Source organism: Odocoileus virginianus, chromosome 6 (assembly GCF_023699985.2).
Source record: "Odocoileus virginianus isolate 20LAN1187 ecotype Illinois chromosome 6, Ovbor_1.2, whole genome shotgun sequence".
In the NCBI taxonomy this organism is placed as follows: domain Eukaryota; kingdom Metazoa; phylum Chordata; class Mammalia; order Artiodactyla; family Cervidae; genus Odocoileus; species Odocoileus virginianus.
Genome location: NC_069679.1, coordinates 36,013,084 through 36,039,948, shown reverse-complemented (window position 1 = coordinate 36,039,948; position 26,865 = coordinate 36,013,084). Strand labels below are relative to the sequence as shown.

At 37.2% G+C, this 26,865-nt stretch overlaps 1 protein-coding gene across 2 annotated transcripts; it reads left to right on the top strand.

The window, feature by feature from the left end:
- The first annotated feature begins 377 nt into the window (after window positions 1-377).
- Window positions 378-15,375, top strand: LACTB (lactamase beta). Of its 2 annotated transcripts, XM_020885865.2 has the most exons (6): window positions 381-825; window positions 1,225-1,291; window positions 3,340-3,530; window positions 3,807-4,158; window positions 5,035-5,200; window positions 14,564-15,375. In XM_020885865.2, exons 1-6 carry the CDS (start codon window positions 457-459, stop codon window positions 15,093-15,095), a joined length of 1,677 nt encoding a protein of 558 aa, XP_020741524.1. In that variant the 5' UTR covers window positions 381-456; the 3' UTR covers window positions 15,096-15,375. The 2 variants fall into 2 exon arrangements, with proteins under 2 accessions (XP_070325264.1, XP_020741524.1); XM_070469163.1 differs by lacking the exon at window positions 14,564-15,375 and having other exon boundaries at window positions 378-825; window positions 5,039-5,184.
- The last annotated feature ends 11,490 nt before the right edge of the window (window positions 15,376-26,865 follow it).

Genomic DNA, 26,865 nt, shown 5'->3' with positions numbered 1-26,865 from the left:
TTATTTCACAAAAACCTCTGATCATCTACAGCTGTCAGAGATCATAGCTAACTACAAATTACATGATACTTTCGGCCTGGTAAGAAATCAGATTAGTTGAGTGAAACAAAAGTTTTGTGTGCATTGGGGCTCCAGGTGTGGAGAGAGCTCCTAGGGACGGGGCCTACGAACGCTTCTGTGAGGAGGCGACACCGGATCTAAGAAGAGGCAGAGGAGGGGAAACTGGAGGGCAGGGAGAAAGATGAAGAAATATCGAGAAAGAGACAAGACAAAGTTAAAAAAGGAAAAGAGGAAGGACTCGATGCTATCGGCTCTCCGTCCATCGGGCCTTGACTGCTAGGGCCTGAGCGCAGTCACCGCCCCCCTCCCTTCCCCTCCCCTCCCATCCCTTCCGTGAGCCACAGCCGCCAGCCCGGCCTGCGGGAGCTCTGAAGCTGCTGGCTCGCCAGAGACACCATGTACCGGCTTCTGTCAGCAGTGACGGCCAGGGCCGCGACCACCGGGGGCTGCGCCTGGGGCTGTGGGCGGCGTGCGGTTCATCAGCGCGCCGGGCTGCCGCCACTCGGCCCCGGGTGGGTCGGGGGCCTCGGGCTGGGGCTGGGGCTGGGGCTGGCACTTGGGGTGAAACTGGCCGGCGGGCTGAGGGGCGCATCCCCCGCGCCACCTGCCGCGGCCCCAGACCCCGAGGCGCCGCCTCAGGCCGAGCCACTGCAGCCGCAGGAACAGCCCCTCGCCCCGTGGTCTCCGCAGACCCCGGCGCCGCCGCACGCCAGGCACTTCGCCAGAGCCATCGACAGCAGCCGCGACCTCCTGCACAGGATCAAGGTGGAGCGACCGGGGGCGTAGGCAGCCGGGAACCCGGCGCGTCACCCCGGAATAATGAGGCCCCTTGGTGGTTATTCTTCGGGGCGAGCGGACCCCAGCCCGGTGGCGAGAAAGACTTCCCGTTTCCCGTTCTCCCGGCCATGGTCAGAAGCTGTTGGGAGGTTGCCCCAGTCGGGGCGGAGGTCAAGGTCCGCCCCTTCCCCCTCAGGGTGCCGGGCAGGCACACCCCTCACCGTTAGCGCCCGGCCAGCTGGCGCCGAGGTGGGCGGGGCCCGGACCGAGGGGGCGTGGTGGGGCGGGGCCGAGGGAAGCCCTAGAGGAAGGCGCTGGCGGACCTGCAGCGGATTTCGGCTTGTCTTCAACTGTGCTCTTGAACTGTGCTTTCCCCTTGGCTCTTAGGATGAGGTGGGCGCACCGGGCATCGTTGTTGGAGTCTCTGTAGATGGAAAAGAAGTCTGGTCAGAAGGTAGGCTCAGAATAGCTTTATTTATTGGCTTGTTTTCTGCCAGTCGGTGAATGAAATCTTGATGTGTTACTATTCAGAATGAATCCCATGAAGTGGGATACATACTTTTTTTTTTCCATTTATTTTTATTAGTTGGAGGCTAATTACTTTACATCATTGCAGTGGTTTTTGTCATACATTGAAATGAATTAGCCATGGATTTACATGTATTCCCCATCCCGGTCCCCCCTCCCACCTCCCTCTCCACCCGATCCCTCTGGGTCTTCCCAGTGCACCAGGCCCGAGCACTTGTCTCATGCACCCAACCTGGGCTGGTGGTCTGTTTCACCCTAGATAATATACATGTTTCGATGCTGTTCTCTTGAAACATCCCACCCTCGCCTTCTCCCAGAGTCCACAAGTTGGTTCTATACATCTGAGTCTCTTTTTCTGTTTTGCATATAGGGTTATCGTTACCATCTTTCTAAATTCCATATATATGTGTTAGTATACTGTAATGGTCTTTATCTTTCTGGCTTACTTCGCTCTGTATAATGGGCTCCAGTTTCATCCATCTCATTAGAACTGATTCAAATGAATTCTTTTCAATGACTGAGTAATATTCCATGGTGTGGGATACATACTTTAGAGAAAAGTGCCTAACAGAATAAAGAATTGGACTTTATTCTGTGTTGCAATAGAATAGCAAGATTTAAAATGTGACTCTGATGAATAAATTGGAGTCTTAAAGATACTTTGTTTTTACCCCCACTTTCTTAAAATACTGAATTTATTGCTTTCAAAGTTGTGTATAAAAGTCTGTTAACTGCACGTTTGTAGATAACCCTTATGATTAAATAAAACATCAGGATGTAGCGTTTTTCTTTTTTAATTCAGTGAAAAATTTATTGAATCCTCCGTTGTATAAAATGCACAGTACTAAGAACTGGGGATATACATGATTCCTTTTCCTCAATGAGTTTACAGTCTATTTGTTTTTGTTTTTGACTATACAGGGGTGTCAGCTATATTTTCAGACAAAAAGCTAGCAACTTGGGAACATAGATTTCTAATTTTTATGATACTTTTATCAAAGAATTTTGTAATTTGATTTACTTTTCCATTGTGCACAAATTGGTCTAACTCATCACAGCAGGTTTTTAGAAACCCAGCTTTTAGGAAATGTTGTTTCAAACATCATTTAAAGGAAGCAGTACTTTTAGAAGTTGATAGGAGCAGTAAGGTTTTGAATTTAAAGAAAAATGATTCTTTGTCCAAGTTTAAGCGTAGCCCAATCAACATTTATGAAAGGTATTATAATTAAAATTATATAAATGTCATCCCTGTAGGTGAGGGCTTTGTTTTTATGCAAGTATTTTTCTGCACAATCTACATTACATTTACAGGTGAAAATAATTATACCTTTTCATTCTTTTCAGGTCTAAGTTCTTTATATATCTTAGACTGCAACACTTTTATCCTACGGAAGATGAAACCAAACTTAAAATATTTTCTAGAAGGAGCTTTATTTAAGTTAGTTGTTGTTCAGTCAGTCCTGTCTGACTCTTTGTGACCCATGAGTTCTTCTTAATTTTCTTCTGACCTACAGCTGAATTTAACTGATGATCAGCTTGATTGGTTTTCTGGGGCATCTTTTCACATTTGTTTTATTAGTCTTTTTAAGGGATTTTGTATAAACTCACTAAAAAATCAAGAATAAATATAATCTGAAGAACAATGATGTTTTCCTTAAAGAATGTAATTTATTTTAAAATATGGAATAACCGAATTGTTTAGATAAGCTAAGCATTAGTGACTGAATCATAACATTACTGATTTGCACAGGGTACAATTTCAGCCTTGTTATAAGGTTAAATTGTTAGGCCTACTGTTGTTGTCAGTATTGCTAAGACTCATCCCTTATATGTTCAGTTTTGATTAATTATGCAAGTGGAATAGCTTTTTCTTTTGATAAGCACATAGAATGTTTTAAGATAGTATTATTTCAGTTTTTGAAGACTCCTTTGACCATGAGACCTATTATGACTTTTTGCTTTTTTCTCCCAAAGGTTTAGGTTATGCTGACGTTGAGAACCGTGTACCATGCAAGCCAGAGACAGTTATGAGAATTGCCAGTATCAGCAAAAGCCTCACCATGGTTGCTATTGCCAAACTGTGGGAAGCAGGGAAATTGGATCTTGATATTCCAGTTCAACATTATGTTCCTGAATTCCCAGAAAAAGAATATGAAGGTGAAAAGGTAATGAAGCTCATAGTTCATTTTTCTAATGACATCTAAGTGGTTTAAAAGGTTTCATAAGATTCTTTGATTTATTTTTAAATTTTGTTAATGGATTAAAGTTTTATTTTATCCTGATAATAACTGAGTGGATATTTTTCTGAAATTTGAGGCTAAGATGTATACATGATAGCAGCAGCTTAAAATGGAAAATATTGCTGAAACATTATTCCAAGGCTACTGACTTTTATTATGCAGTTTAATATCATAGTTGAATTTTCATGTTTTTACTGTTAGGTGTCTGTTACAACAAGATTATTGATTTCCCACTTAAGTGGAATTCGTCATTATGAAAAGGACATGAAAAAGGTGAAAGAAGAGAAAGCTTATAAAGCCTTAAAGATGATGAAAGAGATGATGGAATCTGACCAAGAAAAAGAGTTAAAAGAAAAAGGAGGCAAAAGCAATGAAAAGAATGACTTTGCTAAAGCTAAGGTAGAGCAAGATAGTGAAACCAAAGGGCGAAATTCAAAACCTTACAAGAAAAAGAATGATTTTGAACAAGGTGAATTATATTTGAAAGAAAAATTTGAAAATTCAATTGAATCTCTAAGATTATTTAAAAATGACCCTTTATTCTTCAAACCTGGTGAGTGTTAATTTCTTCTTTTTACAAAATCATCATTATTGAATGATTAATTTTCAGAAACTCCAAAATGATACCGTCCTGAATGCATTCAGTGTGGCTGATGATGGCATGGTTTTATTAGATGCTTGCCTTTGTTGTCTATAGTTCTTAACAAAGCCTAACATTCAGGCAGTTAGTTGTTTGCTTTAACTTCACTGGAGGCTACCTAGACATTTAATGGGTTCTCAGTATCAGGATATTCATGGAAAAAATAAGGTGTTGGAATAGCCCTCCAAATAAAATTTGGACCAAAGTTTGCATGATGAAGCACTGCTGATTTTTTGTATGTTGTTAGTATTTAATATTTAAATTATTCAATTTGTTTTATGCATTCATTTCTTAAATTAGCATACCCCAGCTTAATTTTATTTCCCAAAAATCTGCTCTATAAAAATAATATTTTTGTGTGTTTTTTGGTGTGATGCCTGCCAAAACCACTTTATCTTTAAATTTATTGCAGGTTTATGTCCTTGTATTCCATTTTCATTTTAAAAGTGGTTTGTGGAAATTCCCTAGAGGTCCATTAGTTAGGACTCCACCCTTCCATGGCAAAGGGCAAGGAGTTCAATCCCTGGTAGGGGCATGGCAAAGAAAACAAAAAGACTAATAAATATATCGATCATTTTATTAACATTCTTGTGTTTGAGACATGGAATAAGCAGGGCCATTGCAAAGTTGACTAAATTTGTTAATATATCATCCATGATCTTCATCTAAATTCTTAAGTATTCTAGTTTTTAAAAAGTGCCAGTTTTCAGTAGGAAAATATTTTGCGTGTTTTTGAATAATAATGAAGCATTTTCTTTTTTTTTTTCCCCTTTGCAATGATGTCTCAAGGTAGTCAGTTTTTGTATTCAACTTTTGGCTATACCCTACTGGCAGCCATAGTAGAAAGAGCTTCAGGATATAAATATTTGGACTATATGCAGAAAATATTCCATGACTTGGATATGCTGACAACTGTGCAGGAGGAGAATGAGCCAGTGATTTACAATAGAGCAAGGTAAATGATTACCTTCTGGTACGTCTGGCTAAATTGTGTCTTCACACTATGTTATCAATTTAAAGTCACACTTTGCTTGTCTCCATGCCATTATCAACTTGCCACATTTTGGGAGCTTTTCTTCATGTCTCTCTTTTCCACCTATAATGTAAGTAAAATAAAATACATTTTATTTTCCATATATATATCCATATATATATATATGAAGTAATCCAAGGTCCTTAGATAAAAGTTAGCAATAATAATTTAAGCACATGAATAATTAAACTTTTATTGTACCCATCATGGGTATCTATAATTTGATTTTCCATCATCCCTTATGTTTTAGTTAATGTTTTATTTACCTTTTATTATTTTTAATTATTTTTTTAATTTTGAAATTATCTTACACTTATAGAAAAGTTACACAAACTGGTACAAAGAATTTTCATATACTCTTCAACCAGATTCCCCACATGTTAGTTATTTTACCACATTTGCTTTATCTGTCTGTCTCTATGTAATTTTTTTCTCAGCCATTTGGAAATCAGTTGGCAATATGGTACCCCTTATACTTAAGTGGTACCCATAAATACTTAAACATGTATTTTCTAAAACAGGGCATTCAGGAAATTAACATCAACATAATGCTTATATCAAATCTACAGACATTATTCAGGTTTTATCAGTTGCCCCAATAATTTCCTTTATAACACAAGGAAAAACATTTTTCTTTCTGGTTCAGGATCTAATCTAGGATCGCAGGTTACATTTAGTCATCAGGTCTCAGAAGTCACATGAATTCATTGTATTCCTTTACTGGTGATGGTAATTTGACATGGTATATACCAGTTTTCTCCCCTGTAAAACTTTGAAAATCATTTTTTTTTTAAGTAATCAAGCTAAAAAGTTGTCATAATTTTTACTAGTAATGTATAAAAAAGGGAGTGAAAGAAAATCTTGTGACTAAAGACTACTATGAGTTTTACAGTTATGGTGTTTTCCATTTTATTCTTATTATTTGGTTGGTTAGAAAGGTAACAACACATTTAACAAATCAACTGTTACTTTTACTTTTTAAGTTTCCATTAGAGAACACACTTTACAAATGACTTAATGATACTTGACTAGATGAAATGGTAGATGTTTTTTTAGCTTTATCTCTCATACTAGCTTTGTTCAGTTTTCTGTTATATTTAGTTAAATTACCATTTTTAAATTATCATCTTATTTAAAAGGATCAAATATGCATTGCAAGTCAGCCTGAAAGAGATTTTTTTGAACCTAAAAGAAATTAGGTTAGCAGCAAGCAATGAATTTTAATTTTTAAGTGACCTGTAGGTTTTTGTTGTTGTTGTTTTGTTCTGTCTTTTTTTTTTTTAAAGTGTAGTTGATTTACAATGTTGTGCTAATTTCTGCTATATAGCAAAGAGACTCAGTTATACACATATACACATTCTTTATTTAATCTTCTTTTCTATTATGGTGTATCCCAGGAGATTGGATATATTTCTCTGTGCTGTATTAGTAGGACCTTGTTGTTTATCGGTTCTAAATGTAACAGTTTGCCTCAACTAACCCCAAGCTCCCAGTTCATTCCTCTGCCTCCTCACCTCCCCTTTGGCAACCACAAGCCTGTTCTCTATGTCTGCGAGTCTGTTTCTGATTTGTAAATAGGTTCATACATGCAGTATTTTAGAGTCCATATATAAGTGATATCGTATGGTATTTGTCTTTCTCTTCCTGACTTACTTTACTTACTATGATAATCTCTGGTTATATCCATGTTGCTACAAATGACATTATATCTTTTTTTATGGTTGAGTATACATCGTGTGTGTGTGTGTGTGTGTGTGTATACACACCACATCTTTATTTATTCGTTGATGGACATTTAGATTATTTTCATGTCTTGACTATTGCAAACAGTGCTTCTATGAACATAGGGGTGTATGTATCTTTTTGAATTATGGTTTTGTCTGAGTATATGCAGAAGAGTGGGATTACTGGATCATGTGGCAATTCTATTTTTAATTTTTTGAGGAACCTCCTTACTCTTCTCCATAGTGGCCACACTAACTTACATTCCCACCAACAGTGTAGGAGGGTTCCCTTTTCTCCATACCCTCTCCAGCATTTGTTATTTGTAAACACTTTAACAATGGAAATGACCTGTAGTTTTCAGACAATACTTATTATATCTAGGTCCACATTATATTCTCCTGGAAACATAAGAAAAAAATAACACCTGAAGTTATCAGTTGAATCTAGAAAAGATTCTTGTAATGTTGGCATAGATTCATAACCTTATTTTGAGTTAAATCTAGGCATTTGATAACAGATACCTACTCTTCTATATAAGGGAAAATCACTGAGCCTCTTTTCTCAACTGAAAATTAAGCCTCCATGAATGTACAGACTGCAAGTCAGCTGTTGTTTGTTGTTTTCTTAGTAAGTAATGTACAAATACCAAAACATGGCATGTGACAGTGAGTTAATTTCATCTTATCGCCCATTCTTTGAGAAAAGGCAGTGGGTTTCTGTTTCTACCGTTAAAGGTTTCCATCAGCTCTGGGATTTTCTTTATTTTTGCTTGTGCCCAGTGGTGCTAAAGGAGTAAGTGATTCATTTTAGGTAGATTAAATGGGCTACAGAAATAAAATAGGACACTAAAAGAAGGAGGAAATGTTGTTACAAAGGAAAATGTTCTGTCCATTTTCTTTGTTTTTATTTCACTTGGTAGAATTTATATTTGGGCCTCTAGAAGCTCAACTCTGATTCTTTTTTATTTTTGTAATAATTATTTCAAAAGGGCTTAGAGGCACCAGCTTCGAGTGGAAGTGCAGGGAGGAAAAGAAATCTTCTCAAAGATGTGTGTTTAAAAAAAATAATAAAAAACCTTCAAGTAAAACTTAGTAATTGCTTATGTTTCTATTTGTTTTATGGTACAATTTTAACAAGAAATAAAATTTCGAGCAAAAGTTTGCAGCTTTGTTATCTAGTCTACTGACCCCTTGGTATAATCATAAATATGTATGTATTATCTTGACCTAGGCTTTTTAGAGTTACTGTGTCCCAGAAGTAAATATTTTTATATTCTTTATCACTTCTCTGTGTGAATGTGTGTGTGTCTTTAAAATAGTGCCTCACAGTATCTGTCACCTGTTTGAGGTATTTTCCCAGAATCCCACCCCAAAATATTACCTACATTTCTCTGGCCAGAATTTTAGTATCAGGGAACATTCAGCTGTAATAAATGCAGAGAAATCCGCTTTTGGCTGGGTGCATTGTTGTCCTGAGTGAAACTGGGGTTTCTTGAAGGATAGGAACATTGATTCTGTATATGCAAATAGATACATTTATTCTGTATTTCAAGTATACTCTGTATAAGCAGGTAAACTAAATAACCCTTTAGCAAAAACCCATAGGGAAATGGAATGAATGTTCTTGCCACTGAAGGACACTATTGATGGGGGAATCCTTAGTCAATGCATTAGCTTATTAGACACTATTCATATTTTCTTTGTTTGGCATAATACTTGCAACAAAGATCTCTTTTATAATGGATAGGACCAAAATCAAATAAAATGTTTTCTGAAGTGTTTGCTGTATTTTGATAGTATAAGTATGGTCTTTACCTTCTCTTATTATCTTTATTGTTAATTATTTTTATTTTCTCAAGTATCTTCTAAGATTAAGCATTGTTCCTTGTGAAGCTTTGTTTTATGCCTTTAGCCTATGGACTCTCAGGTCGTAGGTTCAGCCCACGTTAATGCTAAATGTTAGAGTGGAATTGGTTTGTATAATATGCATGTTAAGTTCTATGGGTTTTTTAACTTCTTAAAGCAATAAAATACAAAGTGATGCATAATTATTTGTAAAGGAATTTAAAAAGGATTTAAAATTATTTTGCATTTATAAGCTTCTAGATGTAGATTTCTATAGTACTATAATGTTGTTGTGCAGAAACTATAGAGATTCTTCAGGATGACTATTTGGCATCATTCCATCAATTATTCAGTTACAAAGATACTCCAGTAATTTAAGAACTTGTGTCCATAATTCCATTCTTTTAGTGCAGAAATTCCTTAAGAATTTGAAATAGTGAAGTTATCATTCAACTGATCAAGATTATTTTCATGAGAAGTCATTAATTTGTCCTCTATAAAAATGAATCAAAAGATTAAAGCTTAGAATTTATTTTAAAAGAGGAGTCATCCTAAGTTCCAGCCTTGATATAAGTGCTTTGAAATGCTGCATTAAGTTGTATAATGCAAAGCTGATTATTAACCAAAATAGATTTGTAGGTCTCTCCTAGTTTACAAACTTGGAGATCACTCTAACAAATAGATTTTTCATTGAGAAACCTATTTTTATTATTCTATCATGTGATTTTTTTGAAATTTGATTGACTGGAAATACAAGTGTAGTCAGAGTTCAGGCAAAAAGTAATGAGGACCTAAAATACAAGAGTGGCTATAGGAATGAAAGGAAGGGAGAAAGATTAGACAGAAAGCTAAGGTTGAATGATGGGATTTGTCATTACTGAATGTGAGAGTTGAGGGCAAGAGAGGCAAGAAAGATCTTAACGGAGAGGAGAAATATGAGAAGATTCAAAGGAGATCACTTCTGGACATGTTCATTTTGCAAAATGAGAAGACAATATATCAAATCATTGGCTCTCCGGGGAGTATACTTAGATCCTCTGAAGACTTTTTTAATCTTCAGAGCATTATACCTGTGGTCACCCCTGCTTCACCCAATATTATGACTTGGACTTTTGGGAGACATATAGGAATCATGACAGAAGAAAGAGGAGTCATTTTTCAAATTATGTGCCCACTATCCTTCAGAGTTATGAATTTTGAAGGGAGGGATGAGGCCCCACTTCTCATTCTGGTAAACAACATCGAGAAACAAATTTGAGAATCATTAATGCTAGTAGAAAATCCGGTGGTAAATTTGGAACAGGGATTGTGGTACAGCTGCAGTTTTGTAGTTAATTCCTATAGAAAAGAAGACCTGGGACCCTGGAACCCCTGGTGATGGGAGGGATCTGGAGAATCATGGGACTGAGAGCTAGAAGAGAGCGCGAAGAGCAAAGTGGCCTGTGGGGAGTGTCAGTGATGTGGTGGGTCACAGTGCTACAAGGGAAGCTAGAATGAGGGGAATTAGAAGATCCTTGATAACACGTAAGAGAGCTGTTTAGTAGAGATGAGGGAACGAAAGCCATATTCTAAGGAACTGAATGAATGGAGAGGTGAGTGCATGAAAACAGCAGGTGTGGACTGTTTCGTGTAGTTTGACAATATATGAGAGTGAAAAGACTGGAAACTGAAAGCTATAATGAGGATAAGGAAAAAAAGTGTTTTGTTTTTTTCCCCCTTAGCATATAGAAAACTAGAGCATTTTGTGAACTCAGGTGAAGGTGTCAAAATTCCTATCATGGCAAGGAAAGCCTTTGTGACGTGTGCCCTGTCCCATGTCTAATCCTCTGGCATCACCTTTTGAAGCGCTGTCTGCTTCAGTCAAACTGAACTCTTGCTCCCCAGCAGAGTGAGGAACCATTTCAACAAGTCTTGCTCTCACTAGTGCTCAGGGTTCCTCACATCCATCTTGCTAGTCATCCCACAACCTGTTACTCAAAGCAGTATTGGCATCACTTGGGAGCTTGCTAGAACTGCAGTATTTGGGGCCCTCCCCAGACCTACTAAAGCGGAATCTGCGTTTTAACAAAATCTCCAGGCGATTCATGTGGTGCTCTAAAATTTAAGAACTGTCCAACAAGACTGTTTGCCTTTGAGAGCAGCCACAGTGTATGGTTTTTCTTTTCTCTCCAATGCCTTGCAAGGAGTCTCCATTAAGTACTTGGCCAACAAATGATGCTTTCACGTGTTCAACATATTTCACAGTACTCAGTGGATGTCTAGTACTGTTCTAGATGGGGGAAATATCAATGAACCAGGTAGATAAGATTCCTGCCCTTATGAAACTTACATTCTATGGAAATGTAAACTAAGAATCTCCTATATTGATATGAAGAAAATAGAACAGAGCACTGGGATATACAGGAAGAGGCTGTTAAGGGGAGGTCTATTTAAAATATATTGGTTTTAGGCCATGTCAGTTGAATTGAAACATGAATAATGAAAGCTATGAAGGAGGACAAGATGTTGTAAGTGATGAGGTCAGAGAGGTAAGCAAGGGCTAAATTATATTGGACAGTGAGTATCAGTGCCTTTAGACCCACTGCCCCTTACTTTAACAACATGTTTTAACACTTCCCTTATTATCTGAAATGAAAATAGGAAATCATAAACCTATATTCAATACTCTAACTAAAATGTAAAAAAAGAAATACAAGGAATATTATATAACAGATGAATATGGTATATAATAGATGTATCAATATGATAATGTTTACTTACCACAACATGCAAAGATGTAACAAAGTCAACTGCAACTTAATATGTAAAATTATTTTAAATGTGACAAGTAAATGCAGACCAGTACAGGTTTATTGCATTTGGTGCTTCAACTCATGTCCTTAGTAGCTAACTCTGGCTAAAGTTTTGAGCAAAATACAGTGTGGTCTTCAATTTTCACAAAGGCTGCACTCAAGAATTCATCTTAGAGTAAAAATGTGCCAAAAGTAGTTTGTATTTACATATAAAATGGAGGAGGTTCTAGACTCAACTAGTTATAAACAGATTTTATTTTGCTTACATGAACATCTGGTAGGATGGTTGATCTCACAGGATATAGATACAGGAGAATGCACCATGGTATGGGACTTTCCCATACACCACAGGGCATTTAGGACCCTTAGGCCCCTACCCCATAAGTCTGAGTAATAGCCATCCAATAATTGTGACAGCTAAAAAACATGCCTCTCACAATTTCCCTTGGGGAGCTAGTCCTGCCTCTACTGAACGTCATTGACTATGTCATAGACTGTTGTGAGAAATTTGGGTTTTATTCTCATTACATTCATAACCATTGGAGGGTTTTTTAATGACTGGGAAGAGGAGGCACAATCTGTGGCTTCTGCCTGGAGGGCAAACTGCAAGGAGATAATACAATCTAGGAAGTATAACTGGTGGAACAAGGTTGTAAAGGTGGTAGGAGGTGGTCAAAGATGCAGGTAGTAGAATTACTCTTGAAAACAATAGGGAATTTTTTTTTATAGATTGCATGATGATGTAAATGCATTTTAAGATGAAGATGGGAGTTTCTAGCTCACTTTGGATGGTCTCAATCTTCTCAGTAAAACAAGGAATATAGTTATCTGCTGACTAAGCCTGAAGTAGGATAGGGGACTGAGGGTGGGATTGGGGGTCCCAACTATGAAGAGTGCACCAGGGAGTGGGGCTTCCCTGCTGGCTTAGCGGTAAAGAATCTGCCTGCAATGCAGGAGACATGGGTTCGATCCCTGGGTTGGGAAGATCCCCTGGAGAAAGAAATGGCAACCCACTCCAATATTCTTGCCTGGGAGATTTCATGGACAGAGGAGCCTGGTAGGCTATCGCCCATGGGGTTGCAAACAGTTGGACACAATTTAGCGACTACAACACCACCACCAGGAAGTACCCAGGAAAAGAACAGAAAGATTTGAGAGCAACAGCAAAGACCCTTAGCACGAGCATGAATTTATAGCAGTCAGCTTTGTTGTATGAATTCCTGCAACCTTTCTTGGTAGATCCGGGGTACCTAGGTTTATTCAGGATTGATAGATTGGTATGGTGTAAAATCAGAACAGTGAGAAACTGCAAGATGTGGCCTCACTAAAGACCACAATTGAAATAGTTGAAATGACTGATGATATAGTTCAGCCTAGAAGAGAAAATCAGAGGAAACCACTAGAAACTAAAAGACCTGGGAAAATTGAGAAGATTCAATGGGCATGGATGAAGGTGCCATTGAGGGCAGAGAGCGGGTTCATTTGGAGAGCTGGAAGGGTTGGAAGTCATAGTCATAGGAAGAAATTTCTGAGTTTGAGACCCTAGTGATAACAGTTTAAAGTGATGGTGAGATTCAGGTCTAACTGTGCTTATGAATAGCCAAGGATGGATGAAGATGAGAGTCATTATAAGTGAGACTCTCAGCAAACTGAGAACCCAAGAGTACCATTTTATTATGAATCTTGAAAGGCAGGAGCCTCAAGAGTTGTGTCCTTTATTTATTTTGTGATTTCATTTTATGTACCTAATGTTTATGGTACAGTCTCCTCATATTGGAATGGAAACCTCATGAGGTTAGTCTCTTTTGTTTTACACCTTATCCTAGCAACCAAACAGTGCCTGCACATAGTATGTGTTCCATCAATAACCGTTGAATACTTAAGTGAGTAAACGTTTATTAAGTACCTATTAGAAATATGCATGGAGAAGGAAATGGCAACCCACTCCAGTGGTCTTGCCTGGAGAATCCCAGGGACAGGGGAGCCTGGTGGCTGCTGTCTGTGGGGTCGCACAGAGTCAGACACGACTGAAGTGACTTAGCAGCAGCAGCAGAAATATGCAGAGTGTTTTATACATTTATTTTCTAACTCTGCAAAGTAGATATTTTTGTCCCCATTTTAGAAGTTAGGACGGAAGCAGAGAGGCAACAGATTGCCTAGATTTTAATCCAATTCTGCCACATAAACTGTGTGGCTTTGGGCAAGTTATGTATATTCTCTGTGCCTTAGGAATTGTAATAGTACCTATCTCCTAACATTGTTACAGGAAGAAATTAGTTCATATGTCTATATTTCTTAGAACAATACCTGGAACATAGTAAGAAGTTTATATGTATTTATTAATCAAATAAACTAAACATAGCTATTAAGGGTGAGAGTTGGGATTCAGGCTGAGATTTGCTAACTCCTACTGCTTCCACTACACCAAGAAAGTACCACATCCCATCATTATACATAGTATTTCTATGTTAGTTTTAACCAGGAGATGTAGTCTTCTTATAAATGTTAACCTTATTCCTGAACATCCCAATAGTATGTTTTTAGTTATAAAATTTACGTGTAGCACGTGGTTCCCTGAGCCCAGAAACTAAAAATATCTACCAAACATTAGGTGTTTCTGCATATGCACAGGGCAAATATATATCACGTGTACTGATCAGTACATCTTTTAACAGTATTAGAAGTTTCATATACTCAGCATGGACAAGCCTTGCCAATAGAAAAAACAGTCTGCTTTCTATACTCAGTAACTTGTGTTTCATTTTATTTGAATCATACTGAAAACTAGTGGTTACTTTCTGAGAAAATATATTCACTACAATGAAATGCAATCTGTCTCATGTATACATTTTTCTATTCATCTTCATGTATGAAGTCAATACTAGACTATCACATTTTTAATGACTATTCTTATTTCATTTTAGATTTTATGTTTACAATAAAAAGAAACGCCTTGTCAACACACCTTACGTGGATAACTCCTATAAATGGGCTGGTGGTGGATTTCTGTCTACAGTGGGTGACCTTCTGAAATTTGGGAATGCGATGCTGTATGGTTACCAAGTCGGGCTGTTTAAGAACTCAAATGAAAATCTTTTACCCGGATATCTTAAACCAGAAACAATGCTTATGATTTGGACACCAGTCCCTAATACAGAGATGTCTTGGGATAAAGAGGGTAAATACGCGATGGCGTGGGGCGTGGTGGAAAAGAAGCAGACATATGGCTCTTGCAGGAAGCAGCGGCACTATGCCTCCCACACCGGGGGCGCAGTGGGTGCAAGTAGTGTCCTGCTGGTCCTTCCCGAAGAACTGGATGCAGAAGCTCTAAATAACAAGGTCCCCCCAAGAGGAATAGTTGTTTCTATCATATGTAACATGCAGTCTGTTGGCCTCAACAGCACTGCTTTAAAGATTGCTCTGGAATTTGATAAAGACAGATCAGACGTACCTTAACATCACAGGTGCAAAACAAGCTGTTACGGTTTTGTTTTTGTTTGTTGGTTTTTTGTTTTGTTTTGTTTTGAAACATTGAAGTCCCCAAATACACGCAATTTTAAAGAATAAATTTGTAATAGAGTATTACTGAATGCAGAGAATTATGTACCTCTAATTGCCTACTTTTGTAATTGTCTTTTATTGGAGGATGAGTTCTTTATACTCAGGGAAGTAACTATATTTTTACTTTTTGAAAAAAGTGTTAACTCTTGAAATAAAATATTCTGATAAAAATGTACTTTCTGAATGTGTAATATAGAGGAAATCTCATTCAACAGCAGACTGAAAATATTGTTATTTTAATGTGACAGCAGATGGTCCTTCCCTTGTGGTCCAGTGGCTAAGATTCCATGCACCCAATGCAGGAGATCCAGGTTCAATCCCTGGTCAGGGAAATAGATCCCACATGCTGCAACTAAAGATCTTGCATGCCACAACCAAGACCTGCCACACCCAACCAAATAAATAAATATGTTTTAAAAAGAAAAAAAGACAGCAGAAACAAGATTGTGAGAAATGGTATATTAGTTCTCTATTGCAGCTTAAAAGAACACACGTTTATTATCCCATGGTTTCTTAAGCTCAAGAATTCAGCAGTAGCTTGACTGGATGGATCTGGCACCAGAGTCTCTAATGAGGGTGCAGACAATATGTTGTAGTCATCTAAAGGCTTCTGGTCCCAGAGGAAATGTTTCCCAAATGCTCATTGACTCACAGATTTTAAGATTTGTGAACTAAAGATGTTATTTGCTCCCCAACCAGACACAGGTTGGCAGCTGCTTGATTAGTGCTCAAGGCCTAAAAATAGTTCTTGGCTCTTGGCTGTGTTCTCTAAACTCTTGGCTCTGTCCTCTGAATTTTTCTTTTCATGAAAGGCAACATGTGTTTGCATCCAAGTGGCTTTCTCAGCCTGCTTTCACTTTTGGCCACACCAAGTCACAGGTGGAATCTTGGCTCCTAACCAGGAATCCAACCCGTGCCCCCAGCAGAGGAAGCGGAGATTCTTAATGACTGGACCACCAGGGAAGTCCTACAACCTGCTTTCCTACTTGTACAAGTTTGAGGGTCTAAAGGCCTCTCTTATAGTCTCCTTTCAGTCTAACTTAACAGTTTTCCTGCTAATGTAATTTTTTAAAACTCTGTGAGTCCCTTACAAATCTCACTGGGGTTCATGCTAATAAACAGAAGCTGTGCCCCCAAATCTCTTCGAACTAAACCCCTAACTAAGACAATTCTTAGTGATTCTGCTAAGACAATTGGAGAAAACACTGTTAAACTTCTATTAAGACCTATTGTTAAAATAGCTCTCAAGACACCATCTTGCTTCTTTCCACAGTCATAAAGGGTCTTATATATCATACCCTCAATTTCATCTTTAGACTGTTTTTTGTTTTGTTTTCTGAAAGTGTCCTAATTTTATCTTTGCCTTGAAGCCATTTTTTAATTTTAGCATCTTTTGTCACTTGGAGAGTCTGGGAAGTTTCTAAACCATCAGTTATTGATGCCTTTTTTTTTTGTTTGTTTAGTAGCCCTTCCTTTAGCTTGTCTCTCCTGCTTTGTAGTATGAGTAACAAGAAGAAGCCAAGAGTCAATACTGGGTCTGGAAATCTCAGCTTGATTACCTAGTTCGTTAGGCACATTTTCTACTTTCTGTGGTCTTGCAGGCAATAGTGTTGCTAAACTTCCTGCCACTTCACAGCAGTAATCTTCTTTCTTCCAATTTCCAGTAACATTTTCTTACTCTCCTTTAAGTCCATACTTGCAGCCTCTTCAAAGGCCATCATACTTCTAAACAGTTTCTTCAAGGCTCCTCAGGCATTCACTGACAAAATCCTTCCAACTTCTATTCACTGTTCTAAATTTACTCCCCCATTTTGGGCTTTTGTTATAGCTGCACTCTCCTTCCAGGTATCAAAATCTACAATGTAAAAAGTATTTCAGATACAATTCACAATTCATATACTTTAAAAGTCAACCTTTAAAGTGTCCAATTTAGTGGTTTTAGTATATTCACAAGATTGTGTGCCCATTCAATTCCAGAATATCTTCACCCAAAAAAGGAATCTTAAACCCATTAACATTTGCTGTGCATTCCTCTCTACTCCCAGGCCCTGACAACCACCGATCTAGTCTCTATCTCTTTGGATTTGCCCATTATGGGTATTTTGTATAACTGGAATTATAATATGTGGCCTTCTGTGTCTGGCTTCTTTAACTGTAATGTGCATTAATTATCTATTGCTGTGTAATTACTGTATCTCAAAAATTCTCTCTTTTATAAGTTTGGGAGCATTTTAGCTGAGCGGTTCTAGCTCACAGTCTTTCCTGTGGCTGCAGACAGGATGTCAGAAGGACTTTCAGTCACCTGAAGGCTAGAGTGAGGCTAGAGGATCTAATTCCAAGACAGTTCAGCCATGTGGCTATCGGCAAGAAGCTTCTGTCACTTGCTGGCTTTTGGGAAGAGGTCTCAGTGTCTCACTACATGGACTTCTCCATAGGTCTGCTTGACTGTCCTATGGCTTCCCTCAGATTGAGTGATTAAAGAGAGAAGGCAAAAGCCACAGTGTCTTTTATAATCTAGCCTTGAAGGCCATACAGTAACAGTACTACCTATGCCAGTTTCTCCTGAGCACACAGGCCAACCCTGATTCAGTGTGAGGGAGCTACACAAAGGCTGAATAAATACCAGAAGGTAAGGCTCATTGGGAGTCATCTTGGGAGACTGGCTCCGTGGATGGCTTATTATAGTGTTGACATACTGGGAAACTTTGTTGTAACAGTCATAGATGATCAGTATTGGGAGACTACACTGAATTTGGGGAAATTCAAAAAGCAGTGGAAGTTTTTTTATTCTCAAATAAAAGAGTCCTGTTCTATAGTTCTGAGCTCTCAGCCTGTTTCTTCACTCCACTTTGATCCATAGAGGTAAGTAGATGGGTATTTCTGAGAGGTCAAAATACAGACAGCAACTCCCTACAACAGATCCATTTCATCTCCTTATTTCTGACTTCTGACTTCTGGCTTCTGACTTCTAGGTCTTCTATTCATATTTGTCAAATTTTTCAGTCCATACTTCTTTGATAAATAGAAAATGCCTTCCTTTAATGTTATTCTTTAAATTTTAAACATTAATTATTATGACAAAAGGGAAATCAAACTAACAGCAAGCTAAAAAAATATTTCTGATAAAAATATGTTTTTGAACTTCCTTGGTGGTCCAGTAGTTAAGAACCCACTTTTCAGTGCAGGGGGTGTGGTTTCAATCCCTTTTCTGGGAACTAAGATCATATATGCTGTGCACTACAGACAAAAACAAGTTTTTTCTTTAATAATCATGTTTTCAGTTTGATCATGTGATACCAATGTGAGCTTTGAACCTTAACACAGACCACAGAGCGAAATGCTTGGACCTGCCAAGGAGGTGACGTTTACACTGGGAGAGGAGGAAAGCGCGTTGTCTGAATGCTGGAGAGAAGTGCAGTGTGACTGAACTGTCTGAGGGGGTGCAGCCACAAAGTGTGAAGAGATCTGTGAAGTTGGTTAATGTATACTGTGAACAGGGCACTTGCTTTAGACAAGTTTTTCACTTTTTAGGATTCTTGTTGAAGCTATGAGAAAGAGCTGGGAACTTTCTCAAAGTGAACCAATGTACAAATGTCAGGGGTTCACTGACTCCACATTAAGAATTCCTGTTTACCATAATAACTCACTTTCTTACTTAATGCTTTGATAAATGCTGGATAGAAATGTTAGAAGTGCTTTGATAAATTTCCTCATCTCCCAAAGTGGTAATTGCAGTGTGACTGATCTTTAGGGAAAAGAACTCAGGAGAATTTGACACAAGTTGCTTGCATTTTTGTTTTTGTTTTCTGCAATTTACAACTTGTCAAGGGTGGTTATTGGCTACAAATGATTTGCTTTACCTTCCTGTGGTAGAATAAAATATTTCAAAATTCTGCTCCAGATTTGAAAGTTGAGGTTCTGGAAATATGTCTTTGTAGTTTTTATAGAAAAACTGTAAATCTTAATTTAGATGGGTTAGAGTTTATTATTGCATTTTATTAAGAAAGAAGTTGCTTTTATAGGATAATAACCTCTACTTATAACCTTTAGGATTTTACAGCTACATTTTCACAACTATAGGCATAAAGAATTATATTGTTATTTGCTATTAATTCAGGTTTAAATAGTCTGAGTTCTATTCTTAGGAGATACTGGAATAACTGCTTGATATTTTGTTTTGCTTTGGCTGTGCCATGAGGCTTTTGGATCTCAGTACCCCAACCAGGGGTTGAACCTGGGCCCTTGGCAGTGAGAGCACAGAGTCCTAACCACTGGACCACCAGGGAGTTCCCCTGATCTTTTATTTGTGTGGGGAAAAAAAACACTAGAAAGCATGAAAGTTTCACATTGCAAATACCCATGTAATCCCAATACCCAGAGTTAAAAATGCTAACATTTAGTCAAATTTTCTTCATTTAAAAATGAGTAAAACTTAATAGATAAAACTGAAGACCCCTAGAACCATCACCCAAAGCCCCACTACTTTTGTACTGCAGGGACCTGCTGTCAGGAGTTGGTGTATATTCATCCACTCCCTTGTTTAATACTTTCACAGCCAAGTATATACATATATTCTATGTGTATATTATGCATACTATGGTGCTATTTGTATAAATGTAAATAAAACATTTTCTACATTGCCTTTTTAAATTTAACATTGTTTTTTGTGATCTGCTCAAGTTGATAAATATAAATCCAGTTTATTTTCACTGCTATAAAATATGATATTGTATGACTATATCACATTACATGGGCTTCCTTGGTGGCTCAGCAGTAAAGAATCTGCCTGCCAATGCAGGAGATGTAAGAGACACAGGTTTAATCCATGGTTCAGGAAGATCCCTTGGAGAAGGAAATGGCAGCCCACTCTAGTATTCTTGCCTGGGAAATCCCATGGACAGAGGAGCCTGATGGGCTACAATCCATTAGGGTTGTAGAGTTGGACACAACTTAGTGACTAAGTAACAACAACAACAACATAATCACATTATACTCTCCATTTTTTAACTAATTTTTTTTCTATTATATACAGAGCTGTAAGGAACATCCTTTTCTTTGAGTTGAACCATATGAAATTGTTATTTTTTCCAGATCAAAAGATGCTTGAATATAGACAATTTTATGTAGCTGATCCTAATTCTGTTGTTTGTATGCCAACACTGACTTTTAATTTTTGACTGAGCAATGGACAGGAAATGATATCTGATTATTTTTACTTGGATTTACCTATTGTTAGTGAAGTTAAACTATTTTCACGCATTCATTGGCCACCTGGATTTCCTCTAATGTAAATTTCCTACCGATGTTTGTGCCCATCCAGAATAGGGGAAATGAATAAAGCATTTCTTTAAAAATTGATTGCGGACATGTTCATGGAGTTGGAGAATGAATAGCCTTGATAAGTATTGGAGTTCTCCCAAAATGTAGTAAAACTTTTAATGGCCACAAATTCCTCCCATTCCATTTTGCATGCTGCTTTGCAATGTGATTTTGCCTCTCTTCTCAGCCAAAGATGGTGTCTGTTTCTCCATTCCCTTGAACCTGGGCTGGCCTTGTGACTCGCTTTGACCTATGAAATGTTGTGGAAATGATGTTGCCTAAGTTCCAGAGCTTAGGCTTCAAGAGGTCTTCAAACTTCCATCTTCACCCTCTGAGAACTCTGCCTCCAAGACTGCCAGGTAAGAAAACCAGACTAGCTTATTATATACCTCAGCTGACAGCCAGCACCAAACATGTGACTGAAGTCATCTTGGACCTTTCAGTCCAGTTGAGCCTCTAGATGAAGGCAGCCACATGATAAGCCCAGGTAAGATCAACCCACAGAAGCATGAAAAAGAATGTCATCATTATTTTAAGCCACTAAACTCTGGGGTGGCTTGCTTTGCAGCAATAGTTAATGCACCTATGCTCAAGTGTGGTAATGAGGTGGGTAAATAATTTGAAAGAAAAAATAGAACTTGAAAGTTCTTGATTTTGAATAGACAGGATCCATTTTTATTTAAAAGAATACTATTAACAGAGCGTTCACTATGTGTCAGGCATTGTGCTAAGAACTTTATATATGTTAACTCATTTTATCTTCAAAACAACCCCATTAAGTGGAAATTAGATCCTTTTTTATTTAAAAGAATACTATTAACAGAGCGTTCACTATGTGTCAGGCATTGTGCTAAGAACTTTATATATGTCAACTCATTTTATCTTCAAAACAACCCCATTAAGTGGAAATTATTTTAGTTATTTTGCCCAAAGTCACATAACCATCAACCCTTAGAACTCATATCAAATCCAGGCTTATCTGACTCAAAAGGCTGTTCTAAAATTATCTTGTCTTCCTGCTAAAAAATAAAAAAAAACTCTAAAAATTTACAGACCTAATAAAAGGACATTCAGTAGCATGCAACTTTATAGATGAAATATTTAGTAAAAAAAAAAACCTCATATAAATTGAATAAAAATAAATATATATTGGGATTTTAAATAGTAAAGCTGGTTGCAAATAAAGAATATACACAACTTCTGTTATTCTTATGCAATTAAAGACAAATGGCACAGTAGAGTCATGCTTTTAAACACCACCTTTCTTATATACATAGCATTATATACAAAATGTGAAATGAGATAATGAAAAAGATACTCATGGACTTAAGAATACAACCACAAAACAGTGAGCAGGGCTGAAACTGGTGTCTCCTGAGCTCTGGTGCAGATGGCAGTGGCAGCTCCAATATTATGCTCCTATAGAATAGTCAAAACTAACCTGCTTCCCAAGAAAAATTCAAATTGAGAATTTTTCCTATGTTGTTCTCTTATCAAGAGAGAGACTCTAAAGAGAGTCTTAACCACTGGGCCACCAGGGAATTCCTAGTCTTTAAGCAATTTTGAGTTTATTTTTGCGTGTTCCAGCTTCATTGATTTACATGCAGTTGTCCAGCTTTCACAACACCACTTGCTGAAGAGACTGTCATTTCTCCATTATATATTTTTGCCTCTTTTGTCAAAGATTAATTGGCCATTCAGTTCAGTTCAGTTCAGTCCTCAGTCATGTCCGACTCTTTGCAACCCCATGAATCGCAGCACGCCAGGCCTCCCTGTCTATCACCAACTCCCAGAGCTTACTCAAACTCATGTCCATCGAGTTGGTGATGCCATCCAGCCATCTCATCCTCTGTCGTCCCCTTCTCCTCCTGCCCCCAATCCCTCCCAGCATCAGGGTCTTGTCCAATGAGTCAACTCTTCGCATCAGGTGGCCAAAGTACTGGAGTTTCAGCTTCAGCATCAGTCCTGCCAATGAACACCCAGAACTGATCTCCTTTAGGATGGACTGGTTGGATCTCCTTACAGTCCAAGGGACTTTCAAGAGTCTTCTCCAACACCACAATTCAAAAGCATCAATTTTTTGGCGCTTAGCTTTCTTCACAGTCCAACTTTCACATCCATACATGACCACTGGAAAAACCATAGCCTTGACTAGATGGACTTGGTGTGGGTTCATTTCTGAATGTCCTATTATGTCCCACTGATCCATGTGTCTGTTTTTGTCCCAATACCATGCTGCTTTGATTATTGTAGTTTTGTAGTATTGTCTAAAGGGTGGGCATAGAATACCTTCAGCTTTGTTCTTTTCCTTCAGGGATTGCCTTGGCAATTCTCTGTCTTTAATGGTTCCATATAAATTTTAGGATTATTTCTAGTTCTGTGGAAAATGTCATCAGTAATTTTATAGGGATTGCATTAAATCTGTAGATTGCTTTGGGTAGTATAGCCATTTTAACAATATTAGTTCTTCCAACTCAAAAGCATAGGTTTTCTTTCTATTTCTTTGAATCATTTTCAGTTTTATCAATTTGTTATATAGTTCTCAGCATATAAGTCTTTCACCTCCTTGGTCACAATTATTCTGACATTTTTAAAAGTGATTTTTTAAACTTTCCCTAATATTTCACTGTTCATGTAAAGAAATGCAATAGACTTCTGTATGTTAATCTTGTATCTTGGTATACCTTGATGGCCTCATTTATCAGTTCTAATAGTTTTTGTGTGGGGTCTTTAGGGTTTTCTATATATAGTATTATGTCATCTGCATATAAAGACAATTTTCTCTCTTCCAACTTGATACTTTTTTTTTTTTTTTTGGTCTGATTGCTATGGCTGGGACTTGCAATATTATGTTGAAAAGAAGTTGTAAGAGTGGGCATCCTTATCTTATTCCAGACTTTAATGGGAAAACTTTCAGCATTTCACCATTGAGTATTATGTTGGCTGTGGGTTCAACATAAATAGCTTTTATTGAGATATGTTCCCTCTATACCTACTTTAGTAAGAGTTTTTAATCATAAGTGGATTTTGAATCTTATCAGATGCTTTTTATGCATCCATTGAGATGATGTAGTTTTTGTCTTTTGCTGATGTGATTTATCACATTGGTTGTGTATGTTGAACCATCCTTGTGACCCTAGGATGAATCCAACTTGATCATGGTATGTGTGTTGTTGGATTTGACTTACTAATATTTTGTTGAGAATTTTTGCATCTATATTAATCAATGATATTGACCTATGATCTTTTTTGGTATGGTCTCTGTTCTGATTTTGGTATCAGCATGGTGGAGACTTCACAGAATGATTTTAGGAATGTTCCCTCCTCCTAAATCCTTTGGAAGAGTTTGAGAAGGATTGGTTTAAGTTCTTTTTATGTTTGGTAGAATTCCCCAGTGAAGCCATCTGGTCCTGGAGTTTTTTTTCTTTGCAGGGAGCTGTTATTATTACTATAGATAGAATCTCAATTTTCGAATCTGGATAGAATTTTTCAACTTTGTATTCTATGAGAGGTAGAATAATGGCCCCCTAAAATGTCCACATCCTTATCTCCAGAATATGTGAATGTTAGCTTACATAGCAAAAGAATTTTGCAGATGTAATTAAATCAAGGATCCTGAAATAGGTAGATTATCCAGGTGAATGCAGTGTAATCACAAAGGTCTTTGTAAGAAAGTGAGAGGTTAGAGTCAGATGTGATGATACAAGTAAAGGATGGAATAATCTGGGGCCAGTAACCAAGAAATACAGGTAGCCTCTAGAATATAGAAAAGACCAGGAAACAGATTCTCCCTTTAGCTCCTCCAGAAGAAACGATCTTAAGTTCAAGAGATCCATTTTGGACTTCTGATCTCCAAAATTGTAGGATAATAAATTCATGTTTGTTTTGTGTTGTTTTTGTTTTTAAGCCACCTAGTTTGTTGTAGTTTGTTAGAGCATCAGTAGGAAACTATATTCCTACTATTTTTAACCAAAATTCTAATCTGAAGAATTTGTTATTGTTGTTAAAAAAAAAATGAGAATGAATCCTAGGAAGACAGTAGCTTATTATGGCTTCTTTCCACTTCTAAACTCATCATTAATCTAGATATACAAATTAGAGTGTGTTAGTCACTCAGTTGTGTCTGACTTTTTGCAACCCATGGACTATAGCCTTCCCGGCTCCTTTGTCCATGGAATTCTCCAAGCAAGAATACTGGAGTGGGTTGCCATTCCCTTCTCCAGGGAATCTTCTCAACCCAGGGATTGAACCCAGGTCTCCTGCATTGCAAGCATATTCTCTACCATCTGAACTACCAGGGAAGCCCACAAATTAGAGTAACTGATAAATAACCCTACAATCACCAAAGTGGCAAAAAAAAAAAAGAGGGTTCCATTTATTTATGGAAGATGGGGAAGGGGGAAAATACTCTCATATATTGCTGATAGAAAGCAGTCTGGCATCACTTGATTAAAAATATATTTATCTTTCTAACCAGCAGTCTTACTCCTATAAATCTAAGCCATAGAAATAAAAGTGCTATAATTAAGGAATACTTAAATATATTTATGGCATTGATTATAGTGGGAAAAAACTAGAAACAAATTGCCCGCCAATAGGATAATACTGAATAAATTATGGTACTTCCACACCATGGACTGTTGTGCAGCCATTAAAAAGAATTAGAGAATGAAGTTGGATCCCTGCTTCCCTTTCCCATATGCAGAATTTATTCAAAGCAGATCAAACCTAAATGTAAGAATGAAGACTATAAATCTCTTAGAAGGAAACAGGCACAAATCTCTGTGACCTAGGAATAGGAAATAATTTCTTAGATATGGCACCAAAGGCACGAGAAACGAACAAAAAAGATTAGATAAATTAGACTTCATATAAATTAAAAATGTTTGTGTTTCTAAGGACAAAAAATGAAGAGACAAGCTACAGAATGGGAGAAAATATTTGCAAACCATTTATATAAGGGATTTGTATCTAAAATATGTAAGAAAACTTACAACTCAAAAATAAAAAGGCAACACAGTTAACAATGGACAAAGGATCTGAATAGACATTTCTCCAAAGAAGATATACAAATAGCCAATAAGGACATTTAAATATAGTCAACATCATTAGTCATCAAGGAAGTGCACATTAAAACTCTAATGAGGTAACTCTTCACAAACACTGAGATGGCTATAATTAAAAAACAAACAAAAACAGACAAGGATGTAGAGAAATTGGAACCTTTGTGCTTTGTTGCTAGGAGGAATAAAATGGTGCAGGCACTTTGGAAAACAGGCAATTCCTCAAAAAGCTAAACAATTACCATCTGATCTAGCAATTCTACTTCTATGTATATATGAGAGAATTTAAAATATGTCTATACAAAAACTTGTACACATAAATTCATAGTAGCTAAAAAGTAAAAAAACATAAATGTCCATTGACTGATTAATGGGTAAACAAAATATATATTCTTACAACATAATATTCAGTCAAAAAGGGAAAGAAGTACTGATACATGCATGAATGGCTATGATATATATTTACGTTAGTGAAAGCCTGACACAATAGGCCATGTATTGTATTAATTCCATTTATATAAAATGTCCAGACAGGCAAATCCAAGGAGATAGAAAATATATTAGTGGTTGCCAGGATCTGGGATGAGGAAGCAATGGGGAGTGAATGCTAGTGAGTATGGAGTTTCTTTTTCTCATCATGGAAACTGCCTGGAATTATTAGATATTGGCAGTGGTTGAACAATATTGTGAATATAATAAAAACCACTGAATATTATATCTGAAACAAAACAAAAATTAAACTTTATCAGATGACTCACAGAGGCAACCAGATAAGAAACCATTTATCTGATCAGATCAGAAGCCAAGAATTTAATTTTTAGTTATTTTTATGTAATTTTTTCTTTCTAATTTATGGAATAGATAGGTTAACCTTTCCTTACATTAAAAAATGAAGACAGTGGTTAAGACTCTGCACTTCCATTGCAGGTGGCATGGCGTTCCATCCCGGGTCAGGGAAACTAAGGTTCCACATGCCCTGTGACAAAGCCAAAATAAAATGAGGACAATATAAATGATATTAAAGAAAGACACTCACTAAATAATAATGTATGTGGGAAACCTTTAAGTTTGGAAAAGTCTGAATGTTCTCTTCTGAGCATTTTTCAAATCAAGTAATACTGTTTAATAATGAAATAAAACTTAATATACCATTCAGTTCCCAGTGCCAAATATCTCTTTAAATTAACTCTTAGATAGGTTCTTTAAAGTACCATTCTTTCTTTTGATACTATTTCCAAGAAAATTTGCAAGAATTTGCTCCCTGTTTATCACAGGTTTTGCCA

Coding starts and splice junctions, on each gene's coding strand:
- LACTB (XM_020885865.2), top strand. CDS start 457: ATGTACCGGCTTCTGTCAGCAGTGACGGCCAGGGCCGCGACCACCGGG. Junction 826..1,224: donor ACCTCCTGCACAGGATCAAG/GTGGAGCGACCG, acceptor CTTGGCTCTTAG/GATGAGGTGGGCGCACCGGG. Junction 1,292..3,339: donor AAAAGAAGTCTGGTCAGAAG/GTAGGCTCAGAA, acceptor TTTCTCCCAAAG/GTTTAGGTTATGCTGACGTT.